The sequence below is a fragment of the Haliotis rufescens genome, unplaced genomic scaffold (genome assembly GCF_023055435.1).
Source record: "Haliotis rufescens isolate VD_foot unplaced genomic scaffold, xgHalRufe1.0.p SCAF_76, whole genome shotgun sequence".
Taxonomy (NCBI): Eukaryota; Metazoa; Mollusca; class Gastropoda; order Lepetellida; family Haliotidae; genus Haliotis; species Haliotis rufescens.
Genome location: NW_025964368.1, coordinates 839,165 through 863,085, shown reverse-complemented (window position 1 = coordinate 863,085; position 23,921 = coordinate 839,165). Strand labels below are relative to the sequence as shown.

The window sequence follows — 23,921 nt, the reverse complement described above, 5'->3', positions numbered from 1 at the left end:
AGCATAATTCCACCTCTATGACGGCGGCCTATAAATAATGAGTTTGGACCAGACAATCTTGTGATTGATATTACGAGTAACGATCTACACACTCTGGGTACATTGATATGCCATCAACAAAGCCACCGAGTTGGACCACCCCATCAATTAAGTAGCGAAGTACAGGTTGCTGGGGACCTATTCTAACCCATAATCCCGATCAGTCAGTGTTTAGAGTTATCTCCCTTGCCATGTTAATTTACAAAAAACAGCACATGAATTAACAAGTAACCAATGCTTTTCAGCCTTATTGCTTAACGAGGGTGGCATGCCAAGGAACTTGTGTTGTTTGTTTGTTGTTTAATGCCGCACTCAGCAATATTCCAGCTATATGGTGGCGGTCTGTAAATATTCAAATCTGGACCAGACAATCCATTGATCAACATCATGCTCATCGATCAACGCAATTTGGATAGGATGATATGCATCAACCAAGTCAGCGCGTCTGATCACCCAATCCCGTTAGTCGCCTCTTATGACAAGAATAGTCGCCTTAAGGGCAAGGATGGGTTGCTGAAGACCTATTTTACCCCGAATGTTGACGGGTTGTTTCTGAACTGACAGGTTTTCACAGTACATACATACAGTGTGCTAATGGATGACAGGTTCAGATTTATTGCAACAGTACTTTATCAAAGGACCAACTATTTACTTGTAACATTAAGGTTATAACAAGGATCTCTTGACTTCTTTCTAAAACTAGGCAAACTGTAGACACATAGAATATAGATGTATAATTCTGGACTTCCTAATGCCACAGGAAAATTTTTCTGATGTGATTGAAAAGAGAAATCAAGAATAAAACCAAACAGTTCTCTCTCGGAGTCTTGCTGGGATTCAAATGAGCTCAATTTCCATGTCATTCACTGATTGTCAACCAAAATGTCCTAAACATAAACAATTGGTCATGAAACAGAAGGATGCCCTATCTAAAGCTGAAGAAAGCATTTGTATTCAGCAAAATCCCTGTGTGATTTCTTGCAAACATCAACTTCACATCACTGAAGGTGATGAACAGACCATTCTTTGTAACATTACTTGCATACATACATTCGGCTAATCTATGCTGTGGTTTTGGTAACACAAATGACAAAAGGTCATTTTTATCAACTATTGATGGGACATTCTTCAATATCATGACCATATTTGAAAAACATCTTTTGGCCATTTTTGACAACAGTTGATGTCCTTGAAAATGAACTGCTCTGAAACCCTGCAATGGGATGATTAACCATACAATGAAGCACATTGAGGTGACTCACTTCATACAGTTGAGCAAAAGTTAATCCAATAAACACACATCAAACATGTTAAACACAAATACATTCGACTCAATCGGCTGTGATTCTATCTGACATCCAATACATATAACACATTATAAAAACCCCAAAAGTAACACCTGTTCAAGATATGGACAAAACATGTAGATGTGATTGAGTGTCAACATTTCAATACCAGTTGTACAAAGAATTTGCATCACATTGGAATGCAATGCTATCATCAAATAATGGATGACGTCACACTTCCGCAACAAACTGTCACCATGTTAGCAAAATGTTAAATGCCATTTCCTTAATAAAAGAGTGAGTGAGTGAGTTAGGCTTAACGCCGCTTTTAACGGTATTACAGTTATATCACAGCGTGTCAGCTTAATGTGGGAGGAAAGCCCGAAGTGATGCAGGTCTCAGATGTTTACCACTTCGGTGAAACCCACAAGCACGGGTATGTTGCTGACAAACCTAGAAACATAATCGGGGCGAACCGGGTTTCGAACCCACAATCATAGGTTTGTGGCGTGCCCAAGGGAGGCAACTCTGCACAGCGAATCGCGGCGCCTTAGACGACTGGGCCACCCATGCCCCCCTAAATAAAAGCATAACGTTGACTTGCTGCACATACTATTTTCTGTTATATACTGATGGAAATGAATAAGGGAACAAGAAACAATTAAGGCCAATAAGCTTTACTGTCAGTACAGAAAGCACACATTCACCACGTCAGAATCAAATGTTGAGATGTGTCTGTGTGCGTATTTGGTAGACAAGGCTGGGAACCCATGATGGCATATCATGTTACAGTGTCTGTGACAGAGTGTTCCCTTATTCCATGTCAGCTTGAAGACACCCTTGCTTTGAGTGAGTGAGTATGGTTTTTGCCCCTTTTAGCAATATTCCAGCAATATTACGGCAGGGGACACCAGAAATGGGCTTCACACATTGTACCAATGTGGGGAATCGAACCCGGGTCTTCGGCGTGAAGAGCGAACACTTTTACCACTAGGCTACCTGACCTCAGAATGTTGGTGCATCGAGATACGCTCTGCCACAGTAAAATGACATGCTATCACGGCTTCCCAGGCTTGTCTACCAAATACCCATTGGAAACAATGCACACAAACACATCTCAACATTTGATTCTGACGTGTTGAATGTGTGCATGCTATTTCAAATGTACTGACAGTAAAGCTATTTCCCAATATTTTCATTGTTCCCTTATTCGTTTCCACCAGTACATAGCTATGATCGAACACCGGTTGAAAGTGTAAAATAAATACATGATGCCAATGGCGGTGTAAACATGATGGGTGAGTTCCAATGAAGTTGCATATACAGATGAGGGGAATCAGTGACTTCGTATGTACAAAACCGCTGGACTAACGGTAACCATGACAACAAAAAGCCAAGTCAGCAGAACATGCTAGAACTACAGAACACACATGCACCGTTACTCAAACGCAAACAAAATTCCCTGATTGTGACAGCTCAGCGCAGATGAATTTGGCAAATTATCACAAAGTATCATAGACCATTACATTTTGTATAAGCAGCAGAAAATATTGGCCACTTGACCTCTGCTCAGGTCACCATGCCGGTAGCTGAGGATCAGATAAAAACAGGCTTCATTCAAATTAATTTATGACTGTACTGACCAAAAGTGAACTGGTTAACTACCAAAAATATCTGACAATATTCACACTTTTTAACACAGGAAATCAAATCAATCAACAAATGTGACTGATTATGATGATCTTTGCGACCTGTGTTATGTTCTTTATCAATTATCAAAAGTAACTAGATAAAGGGTATTTTACACTGGGACCACATCTTTTTCTAAGAGAGGACATTAAAAATAAGCTGATCTCCCAAAAGGATCGGTAATTCGCCTACCCAGTTCTATTTGTTTGTTGTTGAATGCTGTACTCCGGAACATTCCAGCTATATGATGGAAGCCTTAACAACCAATTCTGGACCAAACAATCTCATGATTGATATTATGAGCACAATCCACAGGGTACCATTACACTCAAGTCAATAAATCTGATCCGAGCTTAGGTTGCTGAGGACCAAATGTAACCAGGAATCTCCACGGGTCTCACTACCAGGCAGGGTAGGGCCAAACCAATATATTTTTAAGAATGGTAGTGGGTATCCTTTGTCTGTGTGTTGATCTTTCAAACTTCTGCATATCTATTCCATGCATTTTCTAGGACTGACTGATTGTCATCCAAAATGTCCAGAAGATATTTTTCAGTGGTATGGCAGAATGACCTTTCACAATTTGCTAAAATCTTGAAAATGTCCTTATGCCATTTGTCTTTAACAAAATCACTACCATGAACCAAGAAAGGTCATTTAGATGTTTAAGACAATTCCAGAAACAAATAATCCTGTTGTTATCATGGAAACATGACAAGGGGAGGTAACTATGTCTATGACATGCTGAATATATTTCACCAATAGCTAGTATAAGCCATGCAGGGACAAAACAAACGGAGAAACACTGGGTCTACATAATTGAGTGAACTTAAAAACAACTGTCACAAGGCCTCGGAGGCAAAGACACTGAGACTGAGGAAGGATAAACCACGAGACAGACAAGGTGGCAAAAATATCAAACTGCATCCACAAAAATAAATACAATGCACTCTACATCTACGACATAAGTTAAAGTACAATCATATATACATAGACCTTGTACACCAGCTTCACATCCTCTGTCAACAGGGTATATAAAAACAATGATTTGACAATTTGATCATTTACATGTCAGTCATAACACATTTATTGCTGTACGTGCTGTTCAATTCTTTACAGAAACATTTTCATTATTATAGATAGAGATAATGTATACTGATGCAAAAATGAAAATGTTGAAATTTACAAACAGTCATCGAAGACTTGTTTTAGGAAAATATCCTTTGCTTGGGATGTCAGTCTGGGCAACATCCTGGCTGAAGACCCCTGGTCTTGTCATCAGTAAAATGACGCATACCAGTATACAAAGTAGGATATCAGGACAGTCAATGGCACTATGATGATCATTTTGCCTCGAGAAAATTTCAAACAAATGCCAAATCCTGCCAATATAGCAATGAAAGTCAGAAGGTTGGGGGCATTTTTATTTTTGTATGTCTTTTGCTTCTTGGCTTTCTTCTTATCCATGCTTGCGTGTGGAGGATGATTCGATTTGGGGATGTCTGAAAGAAAGGGGACGACATTAAATACCACTCATATTGGAAATGTGAACAAACAACCATTCTGCACGTGACAAGAAAGCCTGGGAAGGAAGACAAGGAACCATGTCGGAATGCCACGCTTGGTAGTCGGTTAAGAAAGAAACAAGGTCAGGCAGGTCCAAGGACAGAGTTAGGGTTCCAGGGGATGAAGAAGTCTTAACGAGAGCGAGCTAAGGCAGCAGTTTTAAGATCCATCTTCAGAAACTAGAAGCAGTCAGCACAGAATCTCCATAGAGTTGTTTGAAATGAATGTCCATCCAAGTGATGCAATGAACTGAAGAATCGAAAATGTCAAACTGTTTTTTTTAGAACAGAAAGATATTTCTTTCAGAACAGTTGTTATTGAAGGAGATAAGTTTCATACACCAAAAACCACACTGTGAAAAATACATTTGACCTCAACTAGTTATATTCTTGTTACACTGATTTTAGCAATATTCCATCAACATCACAGAGGGGATCTTGTAAGGCAAATCTTAGTCATGTTAGTAATCATTTGTGACACTTTTACACCAAGCTAATACACATTCTATGGACCTTATAAATAAACGTGTCTCATTCAAACAGGTAGGTTTGACTGGGTGAGCTCTTCTAGTATTACCAAGGTCAGCAATATTCCAGCCATACAAACACGGCATACAATCAAGCTTTTGCCAGACAGGCCAGTGTTTGATAGCATGAGCAAGTAGCTGAGTCAGCAACATAGAGGGATGAGGTCTATTGTGCCCTGGATTCCACTCATGGGGTAGGTAGGTTAATAGATTATGTATTAAAACTATTATAACTATGAAATATCAAAACAAAATAACTGGAATGGTTTTAATACAATCATTAGTTCAAACTAAACCTTGTGTCATTTACTAAATATCTACAGTTGACTCTACGAGAAATGTTGACTATTGTCATGCCAGTTAGTTACGAGGAATTGTGTATTAATATTGAAATATTTTGCTGTGGACGTTACATGTCATTGAGGTATATCAACCAAAGATTGTGTCAATTTAGCAGATTGTCTAGCTGTGACAAGTCAGTAAAATATGTAGGGGTCAGTGACCTTTGGAAAAGGAGTGAGTGAGTGAGTTGGGCTTGACGCCGTTTTTAACAGTATTCCAGTTATATTGTGGCGTGTCAGCTTAATGTGGGAGGAAAGCTCAAAGTGATATAGGTCTCAGACGTTTACCATTTCGGTGAAACCCACGAACACGGGTATGTTGCTGACAAACCTAGAAACATAACTGGGGCGAACCGGGATTCGAACCCACAATCATAGGTTTCTGGCATGCCCTAGGGACGCAGCTCTGCACAGCGCATCACGGCGCCTTAGACGACTGGGCTGGCCACATGGAAAAGGAGAAACTTGAGGACTGTGCTATGATCATGTAATCCACAACAACAGATTTCACTATGCAATTCCACCTACGTGAGACTCAGAACTCAATCAAGACGCGTAACTCTAAGAACTTGGAAATACCATGTCCTTCCTACAGAGACTACGATTCAAAAGGGAGACTGCTTGGAGTTCTCACAAGAAGCCTAACATGCTTATTAAACCCACATCATGTACAACACAGTGTTTTTATTGCAGATATATATATAACTGCTGAAACTGCTATTACATGTCTTCAATGACATGTTTGCTCAAAAAATACATTATGAACCATTACAAATTCTGGACAAGCAGACATAAACAATTTCAAAATATCAGATCAAGTCTGACTGTTAAAACATCATCAAATCTTCCCGTGTCATTAACATCTTATGAACTTTATGATATTACAACCTACTATCAACACAATATAGAGATAAAAGTATGGTAAAAGTATGGTCTAGATTCATCAAAACATTAGGGGTAACAGTGGTCTAAAACTCTGAAACAAGCCAACAGAGTTGAGTCCCTTAGCTATGCCAGGATCTGCTGGTCGTAGGTCTAGTCTAGATCTATAAGCCAAGATAATGTCAGTGCCTTATCCAAAATGGCTCACTTTTGGCGTTCCTCTCACACTAAGACAAAAAACATGCTCTAACTTATACTGTTCACTAAAATAAAACCCCAACTCACCCACTCAAAGCATTAAACTAACTTACAGCAAGGAGGTGTCATGACAACACTGATCTTATTCAGTGTTTGAAGCTTGTGATAAAAGTCAAAGTGTCAATGTCACACTCCTTATGTTAAAAAGTGAAACACAGTATTAAAGGGGTCAATACATTAAAATCAGGGATGGTAATTAGCACCAGCCTGCTGACGCAGGTGAGTCTTGTTAATGTTAGTGAAAGTTATCCTAAGGGACAGTACAATTTTGTAGGGTATTGCTATATGTTGGGCTAGTAGGCATTTTTGGTTAATTTCCATCCCTGGAATAGTGAAAATGCTAATGTTGGTTGGTTGGTTTGTTGTTTAACGCCGCACTTAGCAATATTCAAGCTATATGACGTCAGTCTGTAAATAATCAAGTCTGGACCAGACAATCAAGTGATTGACATCATGAGCATCAATCCTCGCAATTGGGATACGATGACATGCATCAACCAATTAAGTCAGTGAGTCTGACCATCCGATCCCGTTAGGCGCCTCTTACGACAAGCACAGTCGCCTTTTACAGCAAACATGTGTTGCTGAAGACCTATTTTACCCCGGATACTAAAAGGGTCAAATGCTAATGTAAAAAACCTCAACAATCCACAAACCCCTTCTTACAAAACTGCTACTCCAAGAATACCAGTACATCTGGTGGTTCATAGCTATAATGTCAGTGGGAAGCCATTAATGCATTTGTTCAAGGGAACCAAAAATAGAGGCCTATATATAAAACAAAGACATGTTGTAGGTCAAGGGTCATGGATTGCACAATTTTGGTTGAAGTGCATCAAATTATTATTTATTTATTTTTTTACCTTGGTGCACAGGTAAGTATTCAGAGCCCCGATCCACATATCAATTGTTGTGCCACAACATCCTTAAGCCTATGATAAACTACAGTTACGATAGGTTGTAACGCTATGCATGCTTTGTGGGTTAGGATCCAGAACCCCAGAAAAATGTGCTAGGTTCAACTCCTCGTCTTTTACAAATATATAAATATTCTCATCTGTAGATATAACTGAAAACTAAACTATGTTAGTAATTAGCCTAAATGAGGTCACAATCTCACATTCCATTCATCAAAAAATGAATCCAATTGATTTCCTAACTGTGCATCAACCATATCTGCAATACATGATTTAATATTTCCAAATCATCTGAAGTTCCTGTCGATGTTTGAATGTTGGGATTAATAAGCACTGCAAGTAACATGGGACAAAATATGATGGGATTTATCTAGGATTCCAAGCTAAGTGCCCTTGTCCTGCCACTTAGGGACAAATCATTCAGTGCAATAACATAAAACTGAGCATCAAACCTCTTCCTCTATATTGGTCCGTTATCAGTGAACTCCAAGTCACCTCTGCAAAACTGTAACATTCGTTATTTAACTATTTATAACTTATAGGGTTAGAAATAACTGAGTTCATAAAAATTGTTTGTGCACAGTGCAAATATCACTTCTTGTGCACTAGTGAATCGATTCTGTCATCCGGACGGCATTGTTAACATCATTTGAATCTTATTGTGACGTAAGGTCGGAATGACGTTATACTAGAACTGACGTCAAAGCTGAAGATTGTTGATGTGATTCGACAAATTGTGTTCTTCTTGGACAGGGTGGTGATCACTGCATTTTTCTAAAGGGGAACTCAAAGGGATTAAGAAATAATGGGTAATAAAGAAATTATTACACTCACTTGTGTGTCATAATGATTTATACTTGTGTAAGAGTTCATGTATTACCCTCGTTCTTGCTAGGAAAATACAAGAGTTCTGACACTCGTTTAAAAAAATCAGTATGAGACACATGAACATAATAATCGTATAATAATCTCTATACCTTATAACATGAATTGGGACATTATTAATTCAATTTTGGAATTTATGATATTATTTGAAGGACATTTCGGGCCAAATATCGGCATCTGAGCAGGCCTGGACAACTCCCTGTAAATCTGAATGTTGTTGCTTGCAACATTAACCTTTTCTTTGCATTTTATCACAGTGGATGACACTTAAAAAAAATTTATTATCAGTCTTCAAAACGCCTGCCTGGTATCCTGTGACAAGTCAGTTTCTGAACACAGGAGATACTTCTGACATAATCCTAGTCATTGGCTTTAGTTTGAAGCATTGCATCCTACCCTACATGTCCTGAAAGCTTTCACATCTCCATGCACTGTCAAGGCTATAAGTACACAGTTCCTTCCATTGCCGGTTAGACAGCTGCTGGACTGAACTTTCACCCAGTGACAAGCTATTAGTCCCTGTTGTATGGTTCTGTTGTTCTGACCATTGATTGGTTGGAGAATAATCAACCAGCTATGAGGAATTATGGATTATCTGTTCTGAGTGAATGAATGGTGTTCATTCCGAGCCTAGGGCGAGGGACCGACATCTGTAAACCTCAGTTCTGAGTAGGTTATTCTATATATTACTCTTTGATATTTTTAGAGAAAATGAAGAAAAAATGTATGACATGTCAACCCTACAGATGAACTTCACTTAAGGCAGACTATTGTTCAGATGATGTCATGGAAGCAATTTGTGACATCATGACCAATGGAGTGAGTGAGTGAGTGATTGTGGCTGTACACTGCTTTTAGCAATATTCCAGCAATATCACAGCAGGGGACACCAGAAATGGGCTTCACACATTGTGCCCATGTAGGGAATCTAACCCAGGTCTTCAGCGTGACGAGCGAACGCTTTAACCACTAGGCTACCCCACCGCCCCCATGACCAATGCATGATGGCGTCCTATCACATTTTTTTTCCACAATAAAGCGCTTTGATGTCATATGGCTTCGATTAACCGATCAGCATTGAGAATTGCTAAAATGCAGATGTGCAAATATCGGAAAGTTATTACACACTATCATTCTACCCTTATGAGTAATATTTCATTCTTATGACCAAAGCAAGAAACAATGTTTCATTGTTTGACAGATGTTCTATTGTCCGCTTTTATTTCTCTGATGTTGCCTTCAGAACTGTCATAACTCAATAGCATCATTATGATACACACAAGCAATAACTCCATTACAGAGCAATGCTAACTTTCAACATGAGCTACTGATGCCATACTGCACAACACCAGCTATTAGAAGGCTGTCATATTAGTAAACATTGTTAGTGTCACACTCACCTTTGGGCTTCTTGACACATCTCTCGTCGGAGTTCCTGTGGTAGCCCTCCCGACACTGACAGCTGAAGGTCCCCGGCTCGTTCACACACTCCTCCTTGATCCCAATACACCGGATGCCTTCCGCGGCACACTCATCCACATCTGGAACACAGGACCACATTCAGCCTAAGCATAGCCGCCACATTCAAGTTGTCAGTGTAACAGTGAGTGAGTGAGTATGGTTTTACGCCGCTTTGAGCAATATTCAAGCAATATCACGGAGGGGGACACCAGAAATGAGCTTCACACATTGTACCCATGTCGTGAATCGAAACCCGGGTCTTCGACATGACGTGCAAACGCTTTAACCACTAGGCTACCCCACCGCCCCGTCAGTGTAACAGTGCAGATACATTCAAGTTATCTACGGTGGAGCATAGGGGACACATTCAGGTTATCTACGGTCGAGCATAGGGGACACATTCAGGTTATCTACGGTGGAGCAAAGGGGACACATTCAGGTTATCTGCGGTGGAGCATTGGGGACACATTCAGGTTATCTGTGGAGCAAAGGGGACACATCCAGGTTATCTGTGGAGCACAGGGGACACATTCAGGTTATCTGTGGTGGGGCATAGGGGACACATTCAGGTTATCTGTGGTGGAGCACAGGGGACCCATTCAGGTTATCTGTGGAGCATAGGGGACACATTCAGGTTATCTGTGGAGCATAGGGGACACATTCAGGTTATCTGTGGTGGAGCATAGGGGACACATTCAGGTTATCTGTGGAGCATAGGGGACACATTCAGGTTATCTGTGGAGCATAGGGGACATATTCAGGTTATCTGTGGTGGAGCATAGGGGACACATTCAGGTTATCTGTGGAGCATAGGGGACACATCCAGGTTATCTGTGGAGCACAGGGGACACATTCAGGTTATCTGTGGTGGGGCATAGGGGACACATTCAGGTTATCTGTGGAGCATAGGGGACACATTCAGGTTATCTGTTGAGCATAGGGGACACATTCAGGTTATCTGTGGAGCATAGGGGACACATTCAGGTTATCTGTGGTGGGGCATAGGGGACACATTCAGGTTATCTGTGGAGCATAGGGGACACATTCAGGTTATCTGTGGTGGGGCATAGGGGACACATTCAGATTATCTGTGGAGCATAGGGGACACATTCAGGTTATCTGTGGAGCATAGGGGACACATTCAGGTTATCTGTGGTGGAGCATAGGGGACACATTCAGGTTATCTGTGGTGGAGCATAGGAGACACATTCAGGTTATCTGTGGTGGAGCATAGGGGACACATTCAGGTTATCTGTTGAGCATAGGGGACACATCCAGGTTATCTGTGGAGCATAGGGGACACATTCAGGTTATCTGTGGTGGAGCATAGGGGACACATTCAGGTTATCTGTGGAGCATAGGGGACACATTCAGGTTATCTGTGGAGCATAGGGGACATATTCAGGTTATCTGTGGTGGAGCATAGGGGACACATTCAGGTTATCTGTTGAGCATAGGGGACACATTCAGGTTATCTGTGGTGGGGCATAGGGGACACATTCAGGTTATCTGTGGAGCATAGGGGACACATTCAGGTTATCTGTTGAGCATAGGGGACACATTCAGGTTATCTGTGGAGCATAGGGGACACATTCAGGTTATCTGTGGTGGGGCATAGGGGACACATTCAGATTATCTGTTGTGGAGCATAGGGGACACATTCAGTTTATCTGTTGAGCATAGGGGACACATTCAGGTTATCTGTGGAGCATAGGGGACACATTCAGGTTATCTGTGGAGCATAGGGGACACATCCAGGTTATCTGTGGTGGAGCATAGGAGACACATTCAGGTTATCTGTGGTGGAGCATAGGGGACACATTCAGGTTATCTGTTGAGCATAGGGGACACATCCAGGTTATCTGTGGAGCATAGGGGACACATTCAGGTTATCTGTGGTGGAGCATAGGAGACACATTCAGGTTATCTGTGGTGGAGCATAGGGGACACATTCAGGTTATCTGTGGTGGGGCACAGGGGACACATTCAGTTATCTGTGGAACATAGGGGACACATTCAGGTTATCTGTTGTGGAGCACAGGGGACACATTCAGGTTATCTGTGGTGGAGCACAGGTGACACATTCAGGTTATCTGTGGTGGAGCACAGGTGACACATTCAGGTTATCTGTGGTGGAGCACAGGTGACACATTCAGGTTATCTGTGGTGGAGCACAGGTGACACATTCAGGTTATCTGTGGTGGAGCATAGGGGACCCATTCAGGTTATCTACGGTGGAGCACAGGGGACACATTCAGGTTATCTGTGGAGCACAGGGGACACATTCAGGTTATCTGTGGTGGAGCATAGGGGACACATTCAGGTTATCTGTGGTGGAGCATAGGGGACACATTCAGGTTATCTGTGGTGGAGCACAGGGGACCCATTCAGGTTATCTGTGGTGGAGCACAGGGGACACATTCAGGTTATCTGTGGTGGAGCACAGGGGACACATTCAGGTTATCTGTGGTGGAGCACAGGGGACACATTCAGGTTATCTGTGGTGGAGCACAGGGGACACATTCAGGTTATCTGTGGTGGAGCACAGGGGACACATTCAGGTTATCTGTGGTGGAGCACAGGGGACACATTCAGGTTATCTGTGGTGGAGCATAGGGGACCCATTCAGGTTATCTGTGGTGGAGCATAGCGGACACATTCAGGTTATCTGTGGTGGAGTATAGGGGACACATTCAGGTTCTCTGTGGAGCATAGGGGACACATTCAGGTTCTCTGTGGCGGAGCATAGGGGACACATTCAGGTTATCTGTGGCGGAGCATAGGGGACACATTCAGGTTATCTTTTTCGCGCTAATCTCAGTGGAATTATATCAGATATCGCGACAAAATATTGTCACAGCACTACACTGACAAGCAGTATGTCACAAGACTGCACCACCTACCCTTGCATTTGTTTCCCTCCTGAAAGAAGCCCTCGCTGCAGGCGTTACACTTGGCGTCCCCTGACCCCGTACAGCCCTCACACGATATGTCACACGCTGAAACAGACAAATACATCAACTACGGGTGCTCAGGCTAAAACAAGCTGGCTCATTCTTTTTCAGTCTCATTTTACTCAAAGGCAAATGTTATTGTGATGTGGATGTTTTTCACTTACAAACCTTTATGTGAACTTCTGGATTTGAACCAGGAAAATTGTTTATGAAAAAGCTTGTGCTCGTGGAACATTAACTAACCCAGAGGTAATTAACCCATGTCAACCAAGAGACCAGTGCACACTAATTATATTGCAGGTACGGTATTTTCTTGAGTATAGTGCGCACTTTTTTTTCGAAAAACACAGCTGTGTAGAAGGGGGTGCGCATTATACACGAATTATGAGTTTGGATGTTTTTTCCCCCCCATGGAAAGACATTACCGCGAGCACGAAACACCGGAAATACCATGTCAACAAATCCATACTGAAGTACGCAAAATAATCATGTAATTACACTGTCTGGCTATAAAAAGTGTTCTTTGTATATCTGGACTTATGTTTGTAACTTATTTCATTAATTTTATTCAAAATTCCTTATAATATTGTTTTTATTAATTTCGGCGAAATCGTGTGTGAAGCGATCGGAAGATCGCACAACTCACCGTTATTAACAGCAACCACGGTCAGAATACCGCTATTGACGCCTTGAAACGAACTTTAGTTGACAGAGAATGGATACATATATCATAAATGACATAATTTGACTCGTTAAAAGTCATATTTGTTTTTGTTTGACGATTCTATATCAACATGAAATTCTCGCGATCACGTGCGCGTGAGCCTTGACGTGACTGGTCAGACTGGTTCCATGTAAAAAAATAATACCCGGGAATAGCGATCAGCTGCTTCGCTTAGGGTGATTATTATTTTAAATATGTTTAGTAAAGGCTGCATATAATTAAGAAAATAATGGAATATATTATTCCTGATAAAAAAATTAGTTTCAGATATAATTGTTGCCGATCCTTGCATTAAAAATCCTATAAAGTTATATCATTGGGTGTGTCTTGACCGAATCACCGGTCGATTCCAAGAAAACGTGTGTACAGCTGATTGCTGTTTCCGGCTTAGTTTACGAGAAAATACACAAGGTAATCTTAATCCCTAGATATAAAACAATGCCTAGCAGAACAATAAATACTATTTAAACGGTAAATAAACATGTCTGGTGATTTTTTATCTCAAATTTCGAATTTGTACTGACGAAGTTTCTCAGCACCCTTTCGTTTGCAGGACTTCGCTAAAAAGGGTACGGTGTAAATTTTTTCTGCGCATAATATTCAAATTTCTTTTTTTCCAAAATATTGAACCCGCTAGAGGAGGGTGCGCATTATACATGGGTGCGCACTATACTCAAGAAAATACGGAAGAAAGTCCTATACATGCTTTGGTCGGAATCGGTACAAACACCACAGTTAGGCAGTTATTTAAAGCAGACAACAGCATGAACAGAAAAGAAATTAGATAGTTATTCAACTTAGATCTACTTTATTAAAAAAAACAAAAAAACTCACAGAACCTTAGTCCATCTTGTTGCATTGGAAACATTAAAAAATAAAAATTTCTAAAATTTCTAAATAGCAAAAGGCACCAGTCTAGCATGTACTTGACAGACCTGCAAAGTTTCATGAAAAAATATTGAACGGTTTCTGAGTTAGGCTCCGGAAACGAAACGAAACATGACGAACGGACGGATGTACAGAGCCTGTTTCTATTTCCCTCGCCAACTTTGTTGGGCGGGGGATAATAATAGAATGGGTCTCAGCCATTCAGAATATGACATTCATGTGTAAGTTTAGACAAGACTCCTTTGCAAAATCCAGGAGCTCCCTTCACATGGACTTCTGCTAATAACCACACCTTCAGACATTGTTCTTTTCATTGGATATAATTCCATCCACTGCAGTAAATTGTATTGATGGTCACAATAACTTTTGCCTTTGAGTAGAGCAACACAAAAGCATCACCTAGTGGAATAAGCTTGTTGAGAGAGACATGAATAAGCCCTTACTTGACCTAGTTGAAAGAAAGCAAGATTACTGGAATCTGTACTTTACTAAGAAAGTGTTATCCCAAATATAACATTTATCACATTAAGATACTTTGTTTGAATTACTTAGGGTCTATCTTATTTGACATGGAGTGAGTGAGTGAGTGAGTTGGGTTTAACGCCGCTTTTAACAGTATTACAGTTATATCACGGCATGTCAGCTTAATGAGGGAGGAAAGCCCCAAGTGATACAGGTCTCAGACGTTTATCACTTCGGTGAAACCCACGAGCACGGGTATGGTGCTGACAAACCTAGAAACATAATCGGGGCGAACGGGGATTCGAACCCACAATCATAGGTTTCTGGCGTGCCCAAGGGATGCAACTCTGCACAGCGAATCGCGGCGCCTTAGACGACTGGGCCACCCGTGCCCCCTTATTTGACATAGAACCTATTGATACTCTCTCTCTTCCAGTGCAGCCCCAATGTTGATGTAGAGAAACTTACACAGACACGAGTGAGATCCCTCAGTGTTGATACAATACTGATCCTCATCGCAAGGTTGCGTGTCGGTACTGCACTCATCCACATCTGCAATCACGAAGTTGGAGAAGTCAAAATCAGCATTACTTAATAATTATATTGGTACACTCGCACTGTAGATAGCACCAGATTCCACATGGAAGCAGCGTCAAGTCAACGGTCAATGGGTCAGTGTGTATTCATATTGCATTCTCAGCTCAATGGGCTTATGCAAGGAAAATGCATCCTCATCACATGCTTAAAGTGAATGTGAAGATGTAAAAACATTCCATTTAGCAGTACTTTTACTGACAATGATTATAGAATTTTATTAACTTTTAATGCTCATTCTATAGTGTGGCATTACATCGCCTATAAGTATTTCAATAATGATGCATATTATCTCATGGTGCATTTCCAATACCATCCTCTTATATCTCCAGGGCTAAAGCTGCATTAACTCCTGGATCCATTCCTCAGAATCCTGTGCTTCTTTCAATCCCCCCCTTACCGAACTAGGCTGGAATTTCATTACTCGATTGTATTGTAGCGCCACCGGTGTCTATTACGAGTTGTGTCCCTTCTATGTCCCTCCTATTGACCAATCAGACTCCACTTTTCATAACACTTGCATAAGCATGAACCTAGAGGGCAGCGCCCAGTCAAGACGGTCTGATCAAGTTGATCGAAGAAAAGTTTAACATTCCCTACATACGACACCCAGTGTGTATGTATTGTAGCACAATTCCAACCTAGTTCGGCAAGGGTGGAATCTGGACTTTTAGTCAGAAAAATCCCTTGCCTTGGGAAAATGTATAATCACATGATATCAAAACCTTCTGATTATCATATGTAGCCAATAGAGACAAGGGTGTTGAAACAGTATTATCAAATTTTCTTTTCAGTCAGTCCAAGACACAATCATGACAATCAATACCTTTACAGCCATGTTCCTCTGTGTGAAGCCAGCCTGACTTGCACTCATCACAGCCCTTGGGGCCATCTTCCCAGCAGGTACCCTTGCATGATATGTGACATGCTGCAAAGCAGAACATTGTGTTGTCATGGCGATGTAAGATAAAGTCAACATTACATGAAGTAAACTAAACTTGCAGCTTGGAAATACCAAAGTGTCCTTACTGTTGAGTGGTTTATGCCACAGACAGCAATATACCAGCTATCTCAGTTTGTGAATAATTTAGCCTCAACTAGGCAAACCATTGCCGGATGGCATAAACAGCAACTTACCCCATCAGGGGCCTCTAATCTTGGTCGACATGGTTGAATGCAAATGGGTTGACAAATTATTACCAAGAGAATATGTATAATACAAGGGACAATCAAGAGAATCAGAGCTGCAAGATTGTAGGTTACTCAGGTTTTTCCTACGTGGCAAAATGAGAGCTATAACAATTACATACATCTACAAACTATGTGTGTTTCATTTTTATGTTGTTCAAAATATCCATCCAAGCACTCGTCACACATGTCACCACGGTAACCAGCATGGCAACGGCATTCCCCTGATCCTCCTCTGGTTCCTTCACCCTGAAAACAGAAAGAAATATACTACTTGTTTACAACTAGCTATTTTCGTAATTATCCAACTGCTGCAGAATGGCTCACAATAAGAGAACATAACTGAACTCTACAATGATAGGTTGCTTAATTGCCAGGACAAATAAAAAAATGAACTAGGTTCTGTCTATAATATAGTAATCGCATGAGTCCAATAAATTGCTGAAGTCTATACACAGTAAACTACAGTTATAGTGAACTCAAAGGGACCACTAATTTTAGTTTGTTGTAACTGAAGTTCGTTATAAGCATATATACAGCAAATGTCCAAGGTTTTACGCAGAAACGGACAAAGAAAAAGAATTTACTGCAACCCATGGGACGGACAATAATATCCATTGTACCCAAAACGCAACAAAATCAGTTGTGGGCTTCTGGAGTCACAAAATGCACATACTGTCAGACACTGCTTTCTCGAACCTAACCGGAATTCGTTGAATTAACCTTGAGATATTTGGACGTTTGAGATAGCAAGCATGGACAGCCAGACTGATCAAGTAACAGTATCAGGTCCATATCAACAAGATTGAATACATGAGACATTAGGAACACAGCACGAGCGTGAAGGCTTGGGTCCTTCTCTAAATTGCTCATTATCACCTATCTCTGACTTGATGTTACGCCTGAGGTTAATTTTTATTTAGTCTGTTCACTTGGCAGAAACAACAAAGTGCCACTCTCATCTCACTCTCACTGCTTGGATATTTTGAGTATCGTATTGTGAGGATATGGTTTGATACCTTTTATCTGATTTTGATTAACCAGGAAGTGCAGCCATGTTTTTACTCATGTCTACTCATATTGTCTCAATTGTCAATAAAGATTACCATTTACCATTTGAATTAAAAGGTAAGTACATAATTTGTTGAACATTTGGTTCAAATTTAAATGGACTTTTACCAAGATGTTGGACAATGTTGTGAGGAAATGTACTAGATATATCCCGGAGAACTGCTCACCACTATGTGAAATACTTATTTGCGCTTCTCAAACTGTAAATGTGGCAAATGCCAATGTCGAGAAATCCTATAGTAAAATTATATAGTAAAGTCAAAACAGAAGCCGAGTCCAAGGTTCGAGATAGCTCTAAGAAGTTTTATCTCGAATTTGATAACAAAGGTCAAATTTATATATATTCATGTAGTGAGGCGGTCGAGGCTGGAGAAAAGGTTTGAGATATCGGTACATTCGAGATTACGGGGTCTGACTATATGTCTAATTACACACATTCACACACTAACTACAATATATTGATCTCCAAACGATATATTGATCGCTGCATTCCTTCACTAGACCCCCTGAACATACAGAGAATCAGCGTGATCTATGGCAGAGGGACTCACGTCACAGTTGCCAGTTCCTGTACAGGGTCGGTTGGGATCTCCCGGACACGGCTTACACTCAGGGCCAAACGTGTTCTCTGGACAGCATGCTGGAAAGTAACAATGTTTGACATTAAGCACACGGTTCTCAGGTCCTTGCCATAGATCTCATGTCAATAATCATAGATTATGGGGTCCATGAAATATAAATACTGACTAGTAAACTGCTCTAATTGTCAATATGTTCTGAGCAAATATGCATTGAGAACATCGTTTCAATACGAGCTTGCGTTGTACATTGAATGGATATTAGCAAAGAGTATGTTGATTAGCAGTTACAGTACATTCTTTTATTGAAAAAAAAGAATAAAAAAAGATCAGCTTTGACAAGACTTCAAAGTTGCATCCTTCCTCAATATGTAAGAATAAAATGAGCGATCATGAATACACATAATTTCTTTTATATTAACGATTGTTTGGTTGAAACCAACAGGCAAATCATTATCAGCAAACTCTCACCTTTGATACTATCAATGCAAAGCCATTGGTGGAAATCATAATTGTCCTTTTTAGCAAATTCTTTGAACCAGAAGGCTTCAATCCGATCTTCAAATTCTTCTAGCATTGAGTGACACTATACAGATGAAAATAAGACAATCATGCACTGACAACAAACATACATATCATGGCACATTGTTTGATATCTTAAATATTAAATTATGAAAACCAAAAATAACAGACAGTGACTTGTCATAAATCAGAATGATGTTTCCAAATGCTCAGAAGCATGGGTAAACTTTAGCAAGGAGGTCATCGCATGTGTTGGCGTAAGCTCTTTTCCTGTTCAATAACTGGCTATTCAACATAAGAATGGTGCATCATCGTCAGTGGGGGATTTGACCAATGTTCACACAACTTCTTGGAAACTTTGTAACACAGTACCGCCTCCGTGGTCTAGTGGTAGAGAGTCCGCCCGGAGAGCGGAAGGTCCGGGGTCATACCGCGTCAAACCAAAAGAGGTTAAAAGATGGTACTTGTTGTTACCCTGTCCGGTCTCGGCATTAATGGGCTAAAACAAGGACTGGTTGGCTCGGAGTCAGTATACTGTGTCTGAGTGGGGTATTCATGTTAAACTGCAGCATGGTATCTCAGTGAACTAGCACTATAAATCGGCATCAGTCCGGACTAGTACAAGCAGCCACACAAACACACACACACACACGTGCATGCACATCGCTATATAAGTGCAATAATCTTGGACGCGATGTTAAACCCCATTTCACCTCACCTTGTATCACAGTTCTTATTTGTTGCTTAACGCCGCACTCAGTTATAGGATTAAATAATGTAAATGTAAATAATCAAGTCTTGACCAGACAATCCAGTGATTGACATCATGAGCATCGATCCACACAATTGGGATACATGCATCAACCAAGTCAACGAGTCTGACCACCCGATCCCATTAGTCGCCCCTTACAACATGCATAGTTGCCTTTTACAGCAAGTATGGGTTGCTGAAGACCTATTCTACCCTGGATCTTCACAGGTCTTGTATCACAGTTTCATGGCTCAATTTGCACGTGTATTTTCCATGTGACAATCTATGTTATCTATGTTCACACTCTTGAGGTGTAATTGTAATGTATATATGGATAGTTTCAGTCTTCAAGTAACAAATTAATAATTAACAGATTAAAGTGAATATTTCACGAGTTGGAAAGGCGTTCAAATATCAAGTTTCTAATCAATAATTTTTGCATGTCAGTAAAAATTCCCAAACCTCTAGCATGTTTATAAAAACTAAGGTAAAAGTGTTATGAACATTAACACTACTGTTCACATAAAACATCACATGCCACAGTTGTGATTGTAGGTGTTTGTTCACACACTGCCACAAAATTACTTCTATCACACCATGAATTTTTTTTATAGTGCTAGCTCACTGAGATACCATGATGCAGTTTTAACATGAATACCCCACTCAGAAACTGTATACTGACACTGAGCCGATCAGTCCTTGTTTTAGCCCCTTCATGCTGAGCGCCAGACAGGGTAACAACAAGTACCATCTTTTAATGTCTTTTGAAATGATGCAGCCAGGGATCGAACCCCGGACCTTCCGCTCTCCGGGCTGACACTTTACCACAGAGACTTTGAAATACATGAGCACAAATATGGTGCTGACAAACCAAGAATCAATCAGGACAAATCTTATCCGGGATTGAACAAGGATGATAAGATTTTGGAATGTCTGAGTGCTGCAAACTTGGCAGATTGTGGAGTCCCAGATGACTGGCCACCAGTATATCTAACATGTAGTAATGTGTAGATTTAGTAATTGCAAGATCAGCATATTCTTTTTACAGTGTTAGAAAAGCTGTACTTTGTTTAATCTTTGTAAATTTGATTTCAAACATTAGACTCTTACCTCTTTTGCACCTCCCTTGCATAAATGATCCTCCATGATTTCCACAAGGCGCACCTCACTGTCATAAAAATACACATGTGACAACATACAGGATTTCAATATTTCAACTCAGTTTAAGTGTTGCTTTTGTTGTAAACACTCCTCATATATCTGCCCCAAAAAGACTACAGGTGTTGCCAAATGATGAATGCAGTGAGTGAATATTGCAATAAATGCGTCAGCAAGTTACTATTAATTAACCAGTTATAATCATGAAGTCTTTGTAATTGTATGGCATTTAGAAGTGCATACTGATACACATAAGGATGAGAATTTATAGACGTCAACTTCTTTTTATTGAGGAACACAGAGTTGATATCTATAAATTCTCTTCCTTAGTTATAATCATGACGACAGTATCACTTGCCGCTGGCAAATTGTTCCATAACATCACATCCTACCTCTTGGCATAACTTCCCAGAGATTTTTCTTCCCAATTTGTATTACCACCTCCATAATTTGATTTTGCAGTCTTTTTCAGTCCCTGAAAGAAAACAATGTCGCGTGAGATGATAAGTTTTGTGGGCAATGGGCACGGTTGAATTTACATTGGCATCTACCCTGTATAGAATGAATTGGGTAATGCTTTTCTGTATTGTAAAAAGACTTGTAAAGTATAAAAATGTTTTGACATCAATTTTAGAACTTGCATTGTTTAATCCTGTTCAGTGTCAAAAATACACAATTCTGCACAGTTGGTGGTGGACACAGATATTCTGCCAGACACTCCTGGACGTTATTTAGTAGGACCAGGATTCACCAATGTATCAATTCATGACACAAATTTACACTTGCCTGTGCTCATGGTATGCCCATCTATGTATCATTCATGCTTTAATTCTTTATTGATTCCTTCAAAAGTAATATTTGCAATAATAAGTTTTGCAATACTTTGTCTAGCATTATTTCACTGCCTATCAGGTAAGAAACAAATAATAATAATACATAGACTGATAGAGACTTAATTGAAACAGTCATGTGAGCATAAACAAACTGGTTGATTGCAACAAAATGTCTTAGACAATGTGAATGTTTTTATGATATAATGGTCACAATTAATTTCTAGAGTGAAACACATGACTGAATTGAGTCAGCGGACAAAATGGTGTTCAGGGACTTTAATCAATGGTCCAAAAATCCGACTTTAATTAGCCTGGACCATTATATCCGACATGGTCTCTGATTAAACCCAATTAGCATGCACTACTCACCTCCTCAAAACTGCTGACTAAACCTTTGCATGTGGAACAGTCAGGCGTCTTCTTCTGTTTAGCTTGGACAAGAACAGGCATCCCTAACAGTAATATGAACACAAACACAACAACCAAAGCATTCTTCACTGACACGCACCCGACTAAGCTTGTCTCCTTCCTTATGTCTCCATGCATTTTGGGGGAGTTAGTGCCTGTCGACTTGGGGGTGATTTTGAATAGATAATCAAAGAAACAACATGGAAAATATCACTGCTACGATTCCTGTTTAAAAAAATGCACAGTATTTGTTGTTCGACGAGGTCTTGTTTGCGTTACCCGAGACGATAATTCCAGAACCGAGCAAAACGTCCTTATCTGCGAACGGGCACCTGCTTCTAAGCGCTGTATCTAAACGGCTCGGAGCGTGGTAATGGAATATTATGAACTTATAATGATTACTACACGTTTGCCCGAGCCTCGAGAGCCTTTATCCACAGTCCAAATGCTCACGTAAGTATTAAGACACCCATTTGGTGACTGCAAACACAGCGAACCTACACATGTTGACTAGCAGCCGACATTCTCTTAATTTCATCCAATCAAAACTGGCCACGACATTCATTTCCCCTATAATGGTTAAACTAAAATTAGGACTTCTGGTTAGGAAAATGATCCAACTCGAACGACTTAATTAATTTCAAGCAAATGACACCTCATTAGGTAATATATAACGACATTTTAAATTAGCATGTAACTGTACGAGTAATCACATAAATGATTTTGACTGAAGATAAACGTCATATACCGAACAGACATAACAGGGATATGCCGATTTCGGTTTAAAATTCAGATGTCTGGAAATGTTTGATCTTTGAGAGATCGGCCAATCATTTCAACACACATACTTTTGTTTTACCGTAAATTATGGTTTACTCCATGTATCGATGCTGAAACGGTAAAATTACCGTTCTTTTTACCCCTCGTAATTTATTTGCAGGTTTTTTTTCCATGTGAATGTTTGTTTCAACGGCTCAACGCAGAGGCAAGTAGAGTTCCCCATTTAGGAACAACCAGAGAGGTATAATTTTTTTCAAAGTCTTTGAAAGGTATTCAGCAATTTAAGTAATACACGTAAGAGGGAGAATTTATTGCTGTCAACTTCTTTATCATGAGGAACACAACGTTTCGGAGTATATACTTACTCCTTCATCAAGTGAATAAATGCTATGAAGTAGATAACATATATGTATGTATGTATGTATGTATGTATGTATGTATGTATGTATGTATGTATGTACCTGTAAGAACAACAAAAGTAATAATATAAGTAGGTGGAAACTTCAGAAAGGTATTGATTGGAGTATACGATCCGATTTTAAAAAGGGAGTGAGTTTGGTTTTACGCCGCAATTTACTGCAGGGGACACCAGAAATAGGCTTCACATATTTTACCCATGACGAGAATCGAATCGTCGGCCCGACGAGCGAATGCTTTAACCACTAGGCTATCCCACTGCCTAATTTAATGAGAATGTATGTGTTTGCAATATGTGCAACAAGTCTCTGACGGGTCTAGAGTGTACATATTGTAAAATACATGCAGAAATTTGTGCCATAAGATTAAAGTTACAGTAACCATGATTATTTACGTTTAGTGAACTTATATCATATTGAATCATGATAACTGCTAAGAACAATGAGAATAAGAACTCCAATCCGTTTTTGTATATATTTAAAAAATAATTAAACGTAATACACAGTTAGAAACAGTTTGGTTTAACGCCACTTAAAATATGTTATTATTGAGGTTAGTAGAGGCGAAGTGAGGTAAAAATGGCGGTTAACGTCGTGTTCAAGATTATATTGCACTTATAGTTTTTTAGCGACGTACATGTATACGCATAGAGTTATCGTTCGTTGCAGTTATGAACATGTCAGACATTGCTTAGACATCATCAGCAAACATGAGAGAACACAAATAATTAATTAAAGATGTGC

The 23,921-nt window shown here is 40.1% G+C and overlaps 1 protein-coding gene across 2 annotated transcripts in view; it reads right to left on the bottom strand.

The window, feature by feature from the left end:
• Positions 1-22,537, bottom strand: part of LOC124133118 (protein disulfide isomerase Creld2-like) — a 28,911-nt gene extending 6,374 nt beyond the window's left edge. Inside the window, exons 1-11 of one of the 2 annotated variants that reach the window (XM_046497374.2) lie at positions 21,943-22,537; positions 21,133-21,215; positions 20,693-20,750; positions 18,781-18,895; positions 18,283-18,371; positions 16,783-16,909; positions 16,299-16,400; positions 15,347-15,430; positions 12,754-12,849; positions 9,790-9,930; positions 1,809-4,516 (exon numbers count right to left, since the gene is read on the bottom strand). In XM_046497374.2, coding sequence (XP_046353330.2) covers positions 4,293-4,516; positions 9,790-9,930; positions 12,754-12,849; positions 15,347-15,430; positions 16,299-16,400; positions 16,783-16,909; positions 18,283-18,371; positions 18,781-18,895; positions 20,693-20,750; positions 21,133-21,215; positions 21,943-22,119 — 1,296 coding nt within the window. In that variant the 5' untranslated portion in view covers positions 22,120-22,537 and the 3' untranslated portion in view covers positions 1,809-4,292. Of the gene's footprint in view, positions 1-1,808; positions 4,517-9,789; positions 9,931-12,753; positions 12,850-15,346; positions 15,431-16,298; positions 16,401-16,782; positions 16,910-18,282; positions 18,372-18,780; positions 18,896-20,692; positions 20,751-21,132; positions 21,216-21,942 lie in introns of those variants that run through there. The other variant, XM_046497376.2, reaches the window with a different exon arrangement.
• Between the last annotated feature and the right edge of the window lie 1,384 nt (positions 22,538-23,921).